Raw genomic sequence first — 18,188 nt, 5'->3', positions numbered from 1 at the left:
TCGGTCACTGAAGCTCCTTCAACATTGAACCAGTGCTGGCTCCCATCCCTCCTAGTCTGTTTTTTTAATGTTCCACTGTGCTTTTTTTTTTTTACCAATGATTTTACTGTACGTCCATTTCAGGGTTTCATCACATATCACCAGCAGAATTCCATGGGAATACCACCAGTGGTAATTTAAGCAGGCATTCTGGTGAAAACCTGCCTCCACCTAAGCACTGACGGTAAAAATTGCAAATTGGCCCCAGTTTATTTTGTAACATTACCGAAGGGAAGCTCGGGTGCTTTAATACAGTGAAAACACGTTTTTACAAACGGCCACCGTAAGCGGGTGAAACGTTGGGAATATCTGATGCCTTCCCCTTTACCTCCTTGCCCATGTAATGCATAAAAGGGTCGGAATGTACCTCAAAAAGTACATTGGTAGTATGAACTAACGTATAGATTTCCACCATTACAGTAAATGTGGAAATTAATGAAAACAATGTTTGAAAAGATACCTCTTAAGGTTTACCATTGGTGCAGGTTGCATTTCTGGAAAACCTCCAGAGGTATTTCAGAAATACCACCCCCACCGATTGTAAACTCTGAATTAGGTGGATTTTCAGACATACCACAGGTAGAGTTGGGAAATTCCTCCATTGGTATTTCATTAAAAAAAGTCTGCTCAATCAGATTTACTCTTAATTGTATTTTCTCAGGCTTGTTGCTGATATTTTATTATGTCATAATGCCGGGTGGGACGCACCAACAGGCCGAACAAAGATGTATGGTGACAAGGCTTTTTAACACAACAAATGCACATATAATTGAATCTACTTAAAGAGAACCATAGGAAGAACCACAGACAAAGTCACAATGTCACCTCCTGGCTTTGCTGCTCCCTCACCAACCTATTATCAGGTTAATGGATTCCCCACGCTGCTTCTTTATTGTCTGCTGCAGGTTTATAGGGGTCCCTGAATCCTAAAGACAATCCTCCACAGTTGTTTTATAGTAAGTATCTGACAATATTTGACTAGCGTTATCATTGTTGCGTATTTTAAAGGCCTACACAATCTGATAGGCTCTTCTTTTTCCAGGGTATATCGCGCTGCTCTGTACCTCTGTATTTTTCAGGTAGGTGCTCCCAGACAAAAACATATTGCATGGTGCCATTCTAGTTTCTCCATCTAGCTGTTTCCATGGTAAGGCATGCTGCACAGTACTTGTGCACCGAGTTTGGCCCCAGCCAATTCATTTTGCTTTTAACTGTGCTCTGCTCTTCATCACGGTGTTTACAAGTCCACTGTATACTTGCTTTCAGCACCAAGGTTGTTCCAGTAAGAATATATAATACATGGTTCTACACTGCTCTCCAACAGCCAATTTCTTTAAGAAATCTGATGAAATAAAAAACCGAACCAGCAACCTACTGGACCAGTTTATCATATTCCTGCCTATATCACTAAAGGCCAAACAGCCAGGTTTGGGACCAGGAGTATTTGCAGCCCCCAAGATCAGCCAGCCCTTCTTGACTAGCTACATTTTCTCCACCTCATTCACCCCACTCAAACTCCAACTAGCCACTTGCATACAGCGTTTAAAATTAACCTCTCTCCAGGTCTTGATCAACAAAAATCTACACCTCTAAAAACAAATGACATAGTTAGCCACTGGGCAATGCATAACCACACTATGAGCACAAAGCATTTGCTGTGGACACAAAGCCGTTCATGCTTTTAACACAACGAATCTTGAAAGCCTTTACTCATGCAGAGCTTGGGGGAACTTCCAATCTGCAAACTCAACACAAAGCACAGCAACATTGCTTTTCCCTCGCCTAACCAAACTCGCACCCCTTTTTTTCAGATCTGCCAGAGTGCTTTGCAGCAGCGTGTGTGGTACAAATCCTAATAAAGTAACATAGCATTAAAATGTGTGCTAGCCACTTACACAATGAATGGAAATCATCCAGATCTTCTATGACTTATATCAGCCCCTCTGCTCCAAAAACTGAAAGTTGAATTAACAGAAATTAACAAACTGTACCCCACTATATTCATACCTTGATTATGTAATATGCTTGAGATTTCTCTTCTTCTCCTTCAGGTGGCATCATGGAAATTGTCACAACTTCATATCTTTTCCTCATTTTATCAATCTTGGCAAGTCTATCCTGAAGTTCCACACTTAAAAAAAAATTATACATGTTTGAAATAAAGGTCTACAATTACATTTAAATTTAATAATCATAGAATGAATTGTGTCATTTGACACTAATGGTCAATCATTGATTACTCGAAACTGAATAGGAATCTTAACTTGCAATCTATTCACTGCAGTGGCACAATGTCTCCAAGAGAACACGAAAAGCATAAATCTAATCTCATCAATTTAGCCAGCAGCCCATGTATCAGAGTATCATCAACTAGACTTCCATATTTTGTACTTCTCTCAATTGTGCACCCCACTTCTCCATCTTTACCTGTAGTGGTAATCTACAAAGAAAGAAATCCCTTCAGGGGGATTCTGGCACTTGTAGTCCTTCATGAAAAAAGGATTCTACAAAATAGGTCTGTCATTTCAAGAACTTTAGATTGGGGCCTACATATGCTAGCATCAATCATCACACCAGGCACCAACCCCAACGTGTGCATCACTAAACATCACCTCCTAGTACCGCCTGTGTTTTTCTCTGTGCGAGTAGCCGCATAGCATATGCTCGGGAGGGATGGTTGAATCAGCATGAAGGTCATTTTACTTACTCTGGCCTGCTCGCCCTTCTTTCCAAATGGTTGGGAACCAGACTGTACAGACCCACATATGTGGTGAATGAGACACCATAGTCCAGTCCAGGTATCAAGCAAAAATACTCCACCAAGACTTGCTGGCCAACAGAAATGCAACCATACTGGAAAATGCGTTCAGAGAGGAATATTTGGAAAAAGCGGTATTAGGTCAAAAAACATTTTACAAAAGAACGAGAAAAAAAAGATTGATTTAGAAAGACATCTCCTACGAGAGAGAGAGAGAGAGAGAGAGAGAGAGAGAGAGAGAGAGAGAGAGAGAGAGAGAGAGAGAGAGGTAAGGGTGTGTTGTGCTGGGAAGGGGCAGTGGGTGGGGCAAAGAGGTCTGGGGGTTAATCACCCCCCCCCCACGGTTAAGAAAACAACTAGTGGGTGGTGAAGGGATCACCTTGCAGGGGGAGTGAATGGGAATCTGCCATATTTCCGCATTTTAAAGCCGACACAAAAACGGTTGAAAAAAATCGGTATTTTTTGTGTTCGGTCTTTAAAATGCGGAAATATGACATGGAACCGAAAAAAGATGAAGAGTGGGCCTGGCATTTTTCCTACATATGTCTTCGATAGGAACATGTCTGTGGAAGGCCTCAGATGCTGCCTAAGCTCTGGTGGAATTAGTGTGAAGGCTCTGAGGAATAGAAAGTTTGCATAACTCCAGGCTCTGGAAGGCACACAAATGACTATCAGGCAATGGTAGCTTATCGCAGTTATGTTTCCTTGAGATAGACCACCATGCATTATGAAAAGATGGTAAGATTTTCTGAAAGGTTTGGTTATATCCAATACAAATGTAAGATTTGTCAAAACATCGAGATTGCTAAAGACAACTGAGTTCTACGATTAAAGACTTGAAGTACAATGACCTGGTTTAAGTGAAACTCAAAAAGTACCCTAGGAATGAAAGTATAACTATTTGAGGGATGATCCCCATTAAAGATGCTATAGGAGTCTTCTGAAGATGGGCTTGAATTTACGCTATCCAGACCCTCCACAATGTTGCGGCATGAAATTGTACATGGACGGTGCGACCTGGAATCAGAAATTTTTCAGCACAAATTTGTATTTTGATAATATTTTAGCGCACATTCTTTGAGTGGAAAGAGTAAGAGTGGAAAGGTGCAAGGACAAGAGATTAGATGCAAGAGAAATCCACGGCGAGCAAGCACTATGGTGGGAGAGAGCAAGAGAGCCAGTGTGCAAAAGTGTGGTTCAGAGCGCATGCAAGAATGAGAGAGATTTTGTAATTGAGCGAGCAAGGGATGAGAGGGTGAAAAAGGGGTTGAGAAAGGGTTTGATGCCTGTGGGATTTAGCGCATTATCAATAAATAAAAAATAAATAAAGGGTGCAAGAGGGGGAGTGAAAGGGTGCGCAAGAGGGGGAGAAAAAGGGGAAGGATATGGGCAAGGGTGTTTCTATGTGTCTAAGGGTGTGTGCGTGTGAGGTGGTGTATGTGAGTGAGGGGTTGTATGTCAGAAGAGGTGATTGTGTTTTAAAAAGGAAAGTGTGTGCGTGTGCATATGTGTATGTGTGTAAGAAGGGGAATGAGAGGAGTGTGTGGGTAAGCGAGAGCGGGTGAGAAAGTTGAAGAAAGTGGGGTTGGAGAGAGAAGTAGCTAATAGAGAAACTGTGGGTCGGAGAGCCTGTGTGGGTCAGAGAGTTAATGTGGGTCAGAAAGAGGGAGGGCGAGACAGAGAATGAGAGAGCGCGAGAGAGAGCAGGTCAGAGAGCAGCCATAGAGAGTGTGCCAGAGATAGCGAGGTGTACGAAGGAGTGGGTGTGTGAGAAGTATGAACAAACAAAGGAGCAAGCAAAAGACTGTTAGGAACATGGGAAAGATGTATGGGAAAAAAATGAGACAAATCCCAGGATGTCATCTCTTCTTTCATGGGGGAGCCCCTTCCCATGAGGCCAGGGAGGTGAGGTGGCGACCTGATAGTCCCCCTCAGGGTGGTACTAAGCGGGAGGATCTCATGGGTAGGGATCCCACCACGGGATCAGGGATTATTATCCAGGGAGAAAGTGGCATATACACCCCCACCCCAAACTCCCTCATACCTTACACAGGCCTCTGATTACTGACACATCCATATGTTTTTGTAGAACATGAAACCCCATCCTTGTAGAACATACGTAGACGAGGAAGATTCAACCTAAGAAAGTAGAGAGTACTCAGTTTGAGGCTGGGACGAAGAAGCACTGTGGAGGAATGAGGAATGTACCACAGATCCAATGTACGCATTCCATTCAATACAATCACGCTGAGGATACAAAAGGAGAAGGACTGCAAATGGAGTCAGATCATATATGGAGGAACCGCGAGAGCCAGCATGGTTCAAGGAGGAAGAGAGGAGACCAAGATGCCCAGAACTGAGTGGGAAAGTCCAGAGCCGGTACAGGCTGGGAGGACTGCACGTCAAAGTCTGACAGAGAAGCTCTGGGCGTTCCTAAGGACTGGAAAGCATGAGCAGGGAAAACTGTGCTTTCCGATGGAAGCTTGCAACTGCGGAATCCCAGCCGACCGAAAGCACAGACCGCAAGAGTTGGGGAAGCCCAAGGATTGGTCACAGGTGCCAACGAAGACCCAGGACGATCATGGACCATGAGAAAAAGTACATCTGTTGCTGGAAAGGCGCAGGGGCCCTGATAAGGTGGTGGAAAGCCCAGAAGGTAGAAGGAAGCTGAGAATATAGGGTCTGGGACCCTGACTGAGGGAAGAGACTTTGGCATACCTTGCGTTGTACAATAGTACTTGGCAGAAGAGTGAAGCTTTTGAAGAAGGGGCCAGCAAGAAAGGAGAGTATTGGACTCACACCCATAAAAGGAAGAGTGATCATTATCATTCTTCTAAGTCGCAGTACCTGGCAGGGTAGTGAACCAGGTTGGATGTGATTAACGAAAGCCTGAGCCAGGCCAGAGGGAGGGAGACATTCCCCCCCCCATCGTTTTATTGTCTGAAAGGCCTGAGCCAGGCCTGGGGAAGGGAGATATTTCCCAATCGTTGTATTGTCTGAAAAGCCTGAGAGAGAACCATATGAAAAGAGTCAATCCCCCTGGTTTGTTTGTGAATATCCTGACAAGCCAAGAGAAGGAAGGCACTCTTTATACCAGAACTTTGCGTTGGAACTTTTGTTTCTTTCTGAACCAGAGAACTTTTGCTACTTGGGAACTTTGCTTTAACCTTTGAAAAAGGTTTGCGATTCGGGCGGAGGGTTCCATTTCCTCAAGAACCAGTACCTCTGATATATGGAACCATGCATATCCAGAAGAAGGGAGTCATTCTTCTGGATCAAGAAGATAGCAAACCCCTTTTAGTTTAGTTCCAAGTGTAAGGGTAGGAAATTGGTGGACTCTTAGTTTTTGGACATTCTGACAGACTCCTTAGTTTTAGTTGAGGCAGGGAAACCCCTCTTAGAAATAGGGCTCGATAGTTTTTCCTTTGCTTTACTTTTCAAAAGAAATAAAGTCTTTGCCAATCATCATGCCACAGTTGTGTCAGACTCTTACTTCTGCACCCTTACAGATGGTGTCAGTGGAATCTGGCCTGGTTGACAAACTGGGGAACCTGTCATGATTCCTGCCCCTCATGTCCCCAGCCCTCCAAGATGTCAGGCTGGAGCCAGGCCATGATCACCTACATGGCCCTCAAGGGCCTCTCCATCCCTCCAAAGACCCACTTGGAGTCAGACTTGGCGCTTGTGGCACCAGACTCACTCACTCCCATAGGATAACATTGGGGATTGGACTTGTAGTGCATTGATGGGGACAAGATGGATGCCCCCACATATTTCGGTTCCCAGAACTGCATGTGCAGTCTAGTCTTTTGGGTGTGGTTCAGCCCAGAGACACCTGGGATACCCGGGGTTATTTAAGCCACGCCCAGGCTGAGAAACATGCTTTGCGTTTTCTGCACCTGCAGCGTGACACCGTGTTCGGATCGGTCTCCAGTAGGCTTGCATCTTTCTTCTGCGCTCAGCTCCTGCAAGAATAAGAACACCGTTAGGAACAGCCTTACCTTGCGGCGCTTCTGCCCATCATTCATCGCTCCTTCTGTTCTGTGGGCATCTTCGGCGGTGTCAATCCCATCCCGGCATGCCGCTTCCTAAGGAAAAGGGAAAAGAACATAAAAAAGGCATTAGTAAACATTCAGCAAATCTTCGCTTATTTTTAAAGACTGTACGAGCTTCAAACGCTTTCCCGATTCCCAGCCATTCTGGGGGAACTCTGTCTCCAGAACTTCTCATCCATCTGCAAGAGGGAAAAGACACTCCAGGTTAGCATGGAAACATCTAGAGGCGCCGCATACCGCGCTTACTCACCGCATTTCTTCTTAATAACCGGCATCCACGCTGAAAACGTCGTGGCACCTAAAAGACACAGAAAAAGAACTCAGTTCAATACAAATACAAAAGGGTCGCATCGCGCTCTCACTCACCTTCAGCGCTACTCATCTCAGCAGCACGTCGCCATCCCCGGACGCCGGCCATCATCTAAGGAAGGAAAGGAAGGAAGTTGGAGAACTGTTCAAAAGACTCATTATACTTACCTGTCGGACTCTTGCCAGTGAAGTAACTAGGCAGCAACGATCCCGCATCAATCAACGCGCCCCTGCGCTGAAAGCAGGACGGAGAGCACACGTTCCAAGAAAACAAGGTGAGCTGTGGATCAAAGGGAAGGGTTGGACCCCGGGGAAGAAGGGGTTCAAGCACACAGAGACAATAGGGAGTGTCATGATGCCTACCTCTAAGGAGCCAGGCCGGGCCCAGCAACCCCAGAGGCAGACATCATTTTCCCCAGGGAAGTCTCAGCGGGCCCAAGTCGGGGCCCTTTGGACTCAGTCCTGGCGCCTTAGGCGCCAGGCTCATAGCGGACCCCAGTCCTGGCGCCTTAGGCGCCAGGCTCATAGAAGAGGATATGTGTTTAAGTGCTTGGGTGCACACTTACCTGATGCAGACCTTGCTGCTTCATCCAGGCCCTCTTGAGGCCTGAATGGGACTACTTAACCTGTAGGACTACTTCACCACCCGGGTGTGGTCGGGGAAGGATACATACCAGGAACTTCTTCCAAGGCTATTTAAACCCCACCCGAACAGCCACACATGCTTCGCGTTGTTCTGCACCTAGCAGCTGGACGCTCACCGTGTCAGCTCCTGCATCCTGACTTCAGCCACGCCTGCCAGCACCCTGGAACACCTGCAAGGGGAGAAAGGAAGAGAATAGGAGAAGAAAAGCCCTTACCTGCTAAATCTGCATCCCGGAGTCATTTCTCCAACGGCCCTGAAAAGGGAGACATCATTTTAAAGGCATTTTGTTTCGATCGCTGCAGCGCTGCATTTTACTCACCTTTGCAAGGCGCTTCCATCTTCAGCAGCGATCTTCCGGATTCAGCTACGCCCCGGCGCCTAGAGGAAAAAAAGACAAGAACAAAGGTGAGAGGGAGAAAAGGAATAAGGAAAGCTCAGTTTCCTTTTAAGTCTTACCTGTTGGATTATTCCCACTGCATTTCGGGTCCTGCCGCTTCCTGGCATCTCCGGACCCCGGCCCCTATGGGGAAAAAAGACAAAGACATTGAATGAGCGAATGCAAAGACATTACCTGAGCGCTCATCCAGAACTGTTTCACTTCGGGTCGGCGCCATATCTCCGGCACTCCGAACCCCGGCCCCTAAGGGGAAAAAGACATAAGCATTAGCGCTTGCTGCAATTAGACAACGAACATTATTAAGCTTGAACTTTTGAACAGAACTTTTACAGCGCCTTACCTGAACAGTCAAGCTTACCTGAACTCCCATAAATCCTCAATCCAGTGAAGTAACTGGGTTTCAACGCGCCCCTGCATCAGAAGCAGGATGGAGAGCTCATCCTTCCAAACCCTAAGGTGAGGCTTCACGGGGAATCGTGGAGGAGGTATCGTGGAGGGTTGGAAGGGAGTGGGAGGCTTGAGCATTGTTCCTCAGTTGGTAATACTCCCTTTTCACGCACAGGAGGGTATCCAACGAGCCAGGGAAGCCAGAATAGAGGGGCCCTTCCTGTCCATCTTCAGAGTTCTGCGCCTTTGACGCCGCGCCTCCGTGGGAACCAGGTGAGCGTTACAGGGAGTTAAACTCTACCAATCCTGCGTTTCAGGCCCAGTCTCCAGTCGAGTAGACTCCATGGAAGGGTTCAAGGTCGTAACATGTCAGAACAGGCTGAGTGACGTCCCTGTGGATACCAGGTGAGCGTTACAGAACCCTACAATTTACCAAACTCAGTGAATGGGCCCCCAAACACACAGTGGCCCAATGTGAGTAAATTGGGTTCCACTTGTCCAGTAGTCGAGATCTGATTATAGAGCCAGAAGAACAGCAAATTATATCAACTGGACTCATCTGAACAGCTCCCAAAAAGGTACCTATATCGGATAAACCTCAATATCGGGGTTTGCTTGGAAGTATGGTTTAGACGTTCTAGATGGAGTGGTGGACCCAGATTATAGGGGAGATGTTGAGGTCCTTCTTCAAAACAATGGAAGACAACCTGATCATAATAAGATCGGAGAGAAAAGTCCTTGAACAATATCAGACTGATGGAGGATAAAAAGGGTTCAGTGAAGCGGACATAGAACGGAAACCCGAGGCAGAGACAACCACACCAAGGGTAGATGCTGAAGAAACCAAAATAATGCCCGATTTAGCCCAACACAACGACTATGTTAGCTGAGACCTTCCTCAAAGTGGTAACAGAAGACGAGGGACGAAAGATGGTTCCCTTTTTTTTCCTCAAATGGGGGTTGTTGTATAGGGGAGACACTACCCAGGAAGGCATCCCACTGTACCAAATTGTAGTCCCCCGAAATCACTGTAGGGTTGTGTTGGAAATCGCCCACACCCATCACAGCTCTGAACACTTCGGGGCACGTAAGAACCAAGGACAGGCAGTGACTAGATTTTACTGTCCAGGGGGTTTCGCTAACATAAAAAACCTGGTGTGAACGTGCTCCTTATACCAGTATACAAGCCAACATGTTCCCCCTTCAGCTCTACTACAACCCTACCGATCATTGATATACCCTTTTCCTGCATCAGAATAGATATTGTAGGACCACTAGAACTATCACGTCTGAGAAACAAGTACATACTAGTCATCATAGACTATGCAACCTGTTAACCAGAAGCTTTTCCAATGCTAAACAGCTTGACACAACATATCTTAAAAAATCTCCTTTCTTTCTTGTCCCATGTAGGTTTCGCAAAGGAAATCCTTACGAATCAAGGAACCAATTTTATGAGTAAATTTATGGCTGGGGTGAAGGAAATTCTTCAGACTAAGATGCTCTGAACGTCTGTATATCATCCACAGACTGATGGACTCATCAATTGCTTTAATAATACTCTTAAAAGCATCCTCAGAAAACGAGTGGAGACGGATGGAAGAAATTGGGATCTGATGGTTCTGTGAGTCGTGTTCACCATCACAAAGGCCCTCCCAAACAACCCTTGGTTATTGGACATGCTCAGAGACCTGGGAAGAGAGAGAGGAGGCTGTGTTACCTTTATGCCAGGTAGCCCACAGATTAAAAGGAACACATGCAGATTGTCCGAGACATAGTTTTAAAAAAAAAAAGATTGTTCATTTTATTCAAACCAAACAACAATACAAACCCAACACGCAGTGCAATTTACAACAGTTCCATTAAACACCATTTTGTTTATTTGCCCACTGCTCCCTCAGTCCCTCCCTCCTTTATAAGCCTATTTTTTCTTTACATTCTGTATCTGCTACATGTGGCAGGGTATCACTTCCCTCGGATTCTGTTGGATCCGATATAGATCCGAACAGTTCTGCTATTAATAATTTCTATGCCATCATGGTACTCACTTCTTCCTCCCCACTCATGCTGCTTGCCTCTTGCCATACCATCGTTTCAGCCTCTGCCCATTTCTGCAACTCCTTCCACCATACCTCCACCGTGGCTTGTGACACTTCTTCCATCCCATGGCAATCCTCCGCTTTGCGAGCACGAATGCCAAATCTTTCAGTTTCCCAACATGTTTACGTTTCCGTGGTCTGGGGAACCCTCCCAGCAAGCAGGCCCAGGCCGTGTCTATGACAAGCGTGACCCCCTTCTCTGCTAGTTTTTGTGCCACTTCACCCCAAAAACACTCAATTACTGGACATGACCAAAACATGTGTGTCATGTCAGCGTTTTCCATGTCGCACTTAGGACACGCCTGTCGCCCAGAGTTTCCGAACTTAGATATCCTCAGAGGGGTCATGTATGCTCTATGCGTTATATACAGCTGTATTTGTTTTAGTCTGGCATTTCTTGACACCTTCTTGTGATATCCCAGGGGACGTTCCCACATCCCATCTTCCATCGGGGCCCCCACCTCCGCTTCCCAATCCGGTCTCAGATGTGTCAATTCTTTCCCAACCTTAGTCATCACCATCTCATACAATCTAGAAATCTCATGCCCTCCCTCCGATATATCATATATTGCTCCCATAATAGCATCAGGTTCCTCCATCAATACTGTTTCAGGCCACGTTTTCCAAATTTTCTGAACTATCCTATGATACGTAACTTATTGGCCAATATGTAATCCTGCCTCCTCCCCAAGTTCATCAAACTCCCCAATGGTCCCCTCTTGCCAAATGTCCCCAAACGTTACTAGCCCCACCGATTCCCAGTAGGTCCTGATGATCACCCTCAACTGCTCGTCTCCTCCTGCTAAAGCAACCAGCGGTACCTGCGGGGAGCATGGGAATGGGTCCTCCATCATCCGACGCCATATTTTCCATCCCAGGGCACTCCTTCATTTCCGTCTCAGGCAACCAGATCATTTCCCTTAAGTAAAACGGGGTACAGTCCTGCCCAAACAACCTAAGTTCAGGGGTCACTTCATCGGAGAGCCACTTGGCCACATATTGTAGTTGACCTGCTACATAGTAGAGCTCATAATTAGGCAGTTTAACACCCCCCTTTTCATAGAAGTTCTGCAACTTCCATAGTGCCACTCTATTCCGGGTACCATGCCACAGGAAGTCCCTACACATACTGTTCAGTTTAGTAAAAAACTTATTGGGTATCATATGCGGGATATTACTAAAATAATGTAGAAGCCTAGGTAGGACCACCATCTTAAGCATTGCCCCTCGTCCCATCATTGCTAGGGGCAACTTCTCCCAAAACTTCATGCATTTCCGGATTTTCTCAATGGCTATCTCGGTGTTGTGCTTATGTTCCTCTTCCGCCATGTGATACACGTCTATTCCAAGGTAACGGAAAGACCTAACCACCCATGGTATTTGTAACACTGGTAATCTTTCCACAGGGGTTCCCTTATAGCTACCTAACGGGAATATGCTAGATTTTTGAGGATTCACTGTTATGCCGGACAGCCCCGCGTACCTCTCCATCACTTCCAGAATATATTGGAGATTTTCTTCCGGGTATTTCAAGTATAATAACAAATCATCCGCATATAAGGATATTAGGTGTCGTTCCCCCCTACTTCAATACCTATTATATCATATTGTTGCCTGAGGTATATATCTAGGGGCTCCAGGGCTAGAATGTAAAGCATCGGGGATCAGGGGCACCCCTGCCTGGTGCCTCTACTAAGTTGCTATCTCTCAGATATCACTGATCCTGTTCGGACTCTAGCTAGCGGCTCACTGTACAGCATTTTCGCCCACCTGATGTAACCCGGCCCCATTCCGTATCCTTCCAGAGCCGCCAACAACCATGGCCACTTAACCGAGTCGAAAGCTTTTACTGCATCTAAAGACACAATCGCCTTTTCGCCTTCATTCCTACCCCCCCATTCGACCACCCGGTGAAGTCGCCTGTGGTTGTGAGTTATATTCCTATTCGGGACATGGCAAATTAATCCACCCAGATCAAACAGGCTAATTACTCTTCGCAATCTATTTGCTAGGACAGCCGTCAATATCTTGCTGTCCTGGTTCAGCATCGACAGAGGCCTGTAGGAGCCACAACTATGCCCTGGTTTGTTGGATTTGGGGAGCGGTATTATGATCGCTTCTCTGAGTGACTCCGGCAACCTTCCCACCTCAAACGTTTTGTTAAGCATTTCTAGCATTGGGGGGGAGCACTTCCTCTCTATATACTTTATAAAATTCACTAGGGAGCCCATCTGCTCCCGGGGTCTTACTGGTAGGCAACTGCCTCACAACCTCCTCCAACTCCTCCAAGGTAATTGGTGCATCAAACGCTCCTCTTTCCTCTTCACTTATCTTGGGCAGTCCTCTATCTTCTAGTGTTTCAGTTATTTCCTCTTGACTGCCCCCTCCTTGTCCCCGTATAGCACCCTGTAATAATCCGCAAATTCCTTGTTGACTCCTTCTTGGGTGTCCACTACCTCACCATCTTCTCTAGTTATTGTCCTAATCGGGGGCCTAGGGGTTTCGCTCTTGTATAGCCACGCTAAGAGCCGGCCCGTTTTATCCTCTCCCGCATGCGGTCTCTCTACATACTTTTTTATAATTGAGGTTGCAGAGCCTTTCCCAGTGTTCCGCACATTGCTGCTGTAGTTTAAGTACTAGCTCCGTATCCACACTGCCACTTTCTAATGCTCTTTCTAGTTCATCTTCTGCTCTTTGTAGGTCCGCCAGTACCCCGCCCTGCAGGCCCTTTGACTTAGCTATGGCAACCACCCGCATCACCACCATAAAGGCTTCCCATAGTGTACCCGCCGAGTCAACACTACCAGTATTCACTTCGAAATAGTTAGTAATCTCATCTCTTAGATCCTCTCTAAAAACTGGGTCTTTGAGTGCCTCTGCTCGGAGGCGCCATGTCGGAATCCACGCCCTCGGGGGGAAGTATTGCCACCGGAGGACCAGGGGCGAGTGATCCGAGAGGACCCTCGCCTTATATTCTATTTGAGTAATTTCTGTCATTACATCTGGTGTGGCGAAGACATAATCAAGTCTTGTGTGTAGCTGATGCGCGGCTGAGTAGTGCGAATATTGCTTCCCATTAGGATGTTTTGTTCTCCACACGTCTGCCAAGCCAAAATCATCTAGCAGCACCTGCAATGCTTTAGCCGCTGGGGCGGACCCATCAATCTTGCTATGTGATCTGTCTACCTTGGGGTTTATTACACAATTGAAATCCCCGCCCCAAATCACTGCACCACCCACACACATACTAAGGTTGGTGCACAGAGTTCTGAAGTATGCCGCTGTGTTTTGATTGGGGGCATACGTATTTACAATGCATACCTCTTTATTCTCCACCAGCCCTTTCAATATGACCATCCTCCCATCAGTTTCCACCACTTCCTGTATTAGCTGGAAAGGGACGTGCGGCACCACCCAGACAAGCACTCCTCTAGCGTAGGCAGAGTATGACGAACCCACCACAATCCCTTTCCATTTTTTCCCCACTAGCTCCATCTTTTCCCGCGTCAGATGCGTCTCCTGTAATAGTGCAATATCTATCTTTTGCCTTCTCAAATACAGTATGACCTTATTCCTCTTCATATAACCATTAAGGCCCCTGACATTCCACTTTATTATCTTGAGATCTCCCATAGTTCGTTAATACTCTCCTCCTTTACTCCCAGCCGATCCCTCCCACTCATGCAATGCAGATACAACCCTTTGGCTCTTCCATATAGGCTCATGTTTAAACTTAAACTCCCCATAACTATGTACACACCAAACTTCCGGCCTCCCTCCCCTCCCCCCACCCATCCCTTCCCCAACAACAACCTCCCCAACTGTTTCCTGGATCTCAGGCACCCCAACATCTAGCCCTGTACAGCACAAGCCTATACCCAGGACTCAGTAGGGTGAAGTCGCCCTAATGGCCACTTAGCTATTAGTATTTAGGGGTGGGTCGCTTCCATCCTGTTGCTCCTATTTTCGAATTTATTACGCTTTATGTTATTACTATGCGGCTTCCAATTACATTTTACCCACTATATTCCAGTCCATGCCGAGCACAAGGCCCGAATGCTACCAAGTCTTCAACCAGTCCCACTTTCTTGGTGTAATCAGGATCACCCTCCCACTTACCCCCTCAATGTCCGTGGCACAAGTTCTTCAGTTGTCATGTTCCTGCCGGTCACGGTCCACTTCCTGTTCCGGGCAGCCTTGCAGGTCCAGCCACGTCACCACCTCCTCAGGAGTTTAAAAAAAAAGCGCTCTGCTCTTATGTAGCACCTTCAACCTTGCCGGATACAGAAGCATGTACTTGATTCCTGCTGCTCGCAGCATTCTCTTGACGGCCACGTAGCTGTATCTCTGTCTCTGCACCAGCATCGTGTAATCTGGGTACACTGTGATGTTGGTGGATGCTCTCTTTATTGTTCCACCTTTACTAAAATATTCCAGGATCTTCTCTCTGTCTCTATAATTCAGTATCCTCGCGATGATCGGTCTCGGCGGAGCCCCAGGTCGCGGTTTCCTCATTAAGGCGCGGTGCACTCGCTCCACCGTGAACCCCTGCAAAGGCTTCTCTGCTCCTATCTCCTGGAGGATTATGTTCTCCACGTAGTTTGTAGGGTCTTGGCCCTCCTCCCCCTCCGGCAGGCCGACCACCCGTATGTTATTTCTTCTCGCCCTTCCCTCCGCCTCTTCCACCCGGTTTTCAAGGTTGGCAACCTGGTGTTTGAGCACATGAATTTCCTTTGCATTATTTGTGCCGACATCTGTATGAGTCTTTACTGTACTTTCCAGACCACTCGTTCTCTCAGCCAGCGCCCTGACATCTTGCCGTAACAGGGTAAGTTCACTTCCCACCGCATCAATTTTGTTCTCTAGGGCTGTTTGTAGGTCCGCCATTGCCACGTCCCATTTAGTGCTCAACTCCGTTATAGCCTCCAGGAATCTGACGCTTGTCTCCTTCTGGGGCTTCTTCCACAGGAGTCGCGACCGTACTCTGCATCGATGTGGTAGGGGTCCTCTGCGTTTTCGCAAAGACCTCCATTGTGGGTTGTTTGGTCTTGGCTCTTAGACCTTTCACTGACATAATGCTCCCCTGCACACGTGTCTGGTTCCGGCTCAGTGCTGTTGTTGTTGTAGTTCCAGCCGTTGGGGTCTCTGCCTTCCAGCCTACATATGTTGTGGCACATGAGTTTTTTATTCAGGTGGATTGTAGCCTCCCACGTATTACTTTCTGCGCATAATCCTTGTGGTCACGTGTTCGCCAACACCTCCCCCGTGGTCAGGTTGCCTAGGCACATGCAGTGTGAGCCGGATTGGGCGTCCCTTTGAGGTTGTAATAAGCACTCTCACTTATTGGTTTTTGTTTGCCCTCAGTGTCACTTAGTGTCGCTTTTAGGAATACGTTGGTGTTGCACTCTGCTGGCATCCCCGCCCTCTCAGGGCGATTTCCTGTGAATTTACGGTTGTATCTCTCCACAGGCCCCTTGCTGTATCACTCCCAGCACCCTTTCTCACTGGGTTATAGCCCTACCAGTTATTGGGCCGTGTGCTTATTTCTTGTCATGCCTGGGGTGTCACTCAGCTAGGTGAGACAAGTCCATTTTGATACTGCCAGCGAGCCCGCCTAATGTGTAGCGCGCAGGGTCTCACTTATTGTGTAACAGCCATCCCTGTTGTGTAGCAGTCTTTGCTTCCCATCTGGGGCATGCACGGTTTATTTCCCATGTGCATAAATTGGGACTCAGCTGGTGCCTTTTCCTATTGCACCAGCGTAATTTGTCCAATGTTATATGCCCCTGGTGCTTTTGTTTATACTGAGCCTATCTCGGCGTCAAAGCTCTTGGCTTACATGCTGCTGGAGCCCTTGGGCCATGCTCCCCAGCTTTTAATCCCCAATGTTAGTCTGCTGGCGTCTGAATTCACCGTCTGTCAAATGGTGTGCACGGTGTTCGTGGAATTGACTTGCAACAATGTTACTGTATATTTATTGAAAGCGACTTTACAGGCTCCGCCTCGCAGGATGCATCAATCCGCAGTGCCTCGTTTGCTATTATTCCTGATTCCTGCAGTCCGCCGGAAGCAACTTTCTCTTCGCGCTTCAGCGCGTCTCGAGCGGGCATCAGCCCCGCACCCATCCAGCCCCGCTGCACCAACAATGCCAGCCACACCCCGCAGTCGCAGGCCGCACTCCACAGCACCTCGGCCCGCACGAACCCGCCGCCCGCAGCGTCCACGTCGCAGGGGGACCCAGGTCACTTGCCTGATTATTGTACGCTTCTACAGTGGTGTGCTTTCCGTTCCGCAGCTTCCCTCGGGGAAGCAGTCGCTGTGTATCTGCGCTGGTGCTTGTTTTATACAGTAATCCAGTGGTCCGCGTGCACGCCAAGCCTTTTCCTCATTAATCGTTGTAGTGGGCACGTTTGGGAAAGGCTCTGGTGTCCCAGCACTATCATTACTCGCCAAGGCTCCTTTGTTTAGGGACGACGGCCATTTTGGTTCCAGTCCTTCGATCGTTGTCCTGAACTTCAGCCGTCCATAACTTTTGTTGTACTTGTCTCAGCTACACGATACCATTCCCGATGGGTTCCGCTTTGTTTCATACAGCATCTGGCCACTTTTCATGCCGATTCCTGAAATTTGTAAGCATGCGCTTCAGACGGATCGATGTACGGATATGGGAGCCCAGGATGAGTGCAGCCTATTCCATGGCTGCCAAGCCACGCCCCGCCTTGTCCGAGACATAGTTCATTCCAACTTGTCTATGGGCCAGGAAAACTAAAAGGGGCTGTATGTCTGGAAAACAATGACCCGTTCCTTTTCCATCAGACAGAAGGTCCTAGTACTCCTCCCCACATCCGACAATAAAATGTTATCACAATGGCATGGTCCATGTGAGATCTTATAGCAGACTGGTTGATGCAATTATAGAGTATCCAAACCAGATAGAAGGCTCAAGTCCCAGATCTACCATGTCAACATCTTAAAAGAGCGGAAAGACCACCCTGTACAATCTTCCTCTGTAGTGATGGCCAGCCTGCTAGCTGAAGAGGTCAGAGAACCTAATTTCTTACCATCTGATCTTCCTCAGTCCCAACAGCATAATATTCAAGAGCTCTTAAACCAGTTCCGGATGTTTTTAATGATGAACCAGGGACAGTCAAGGGCATATACCCTACATTCGCACTGCCCTTGGGAAAGTGGTGAATTTAAAGCCCTTCCAGAAGCTAGAAAAGAAATAGTCCTCCAACAGGTGGAGAAATTGCTGACAGCTGACATCATAGAACCACCTCAGAGGGCTTGGTCTTTGCAGCGCCATGGTCATTTTCCTACAGTAGTTACTTGATGGCACTTTACCACAATATAATTACTTTGAATGTTGTCATCAATTTCTTTTTTCTATTTTGGGGGGTCCACCCCAAGCCACCCCTTCCCCTTTGTTACTGCTCCTCCCCACCCCCTTTTACCCTTTATCCCACAATTCCCTAAAAAATAAGATGAAAATTCAAAG

At 47.2% G+C, this 18,188-nt stretch overlaps 1 protein-coding gene across 1 annotated transcript in view; it reads right to left on the bottom strand.

The window, feature by feature from the left end:
* The window catches only part of CCDC39 (coiled-coil domain 39 molecular ruler complex subunit), a 933,141-nt gene that overhangs the window by 483,975 nt on the left and 430,978 nt on the right, over nucleotides 1-18,188 (bottom strand). The window contains exon 14 of the mRNA XM_069618669.1: nucleotides 2,047-2,170. Within this exon, the coding sequence (XP_069474770.1) occupies nucleotides 2,047-2,170 (124 nt within the window). The remainder of the gene's footprint in view (nucleotides 1-2,046; nucleotides 2,171-18,188) is intronic.

The sequence above is a fragment of the Ambystoma mexicanum genome, chromosome 10 (assembly GCF_040938575.1).
Source record: "Ambystoma mexicanum isolate Mex_15411 chromosome 10, UKY_AmexF1_1, whole genome shotgun sequence".
Taxonomy (NCBI): Eukaryota; Metazoa; Chordata; class Amphibia; order Caudata; family Ambystomatidae; genus Ambystoma; species Ambystoma mexicanum.
The sequence above is the reverse complement of the archived record's forward strand: the minus strand, read 5'-3'. Positions and strand labels throughout refer to the sequence as shown.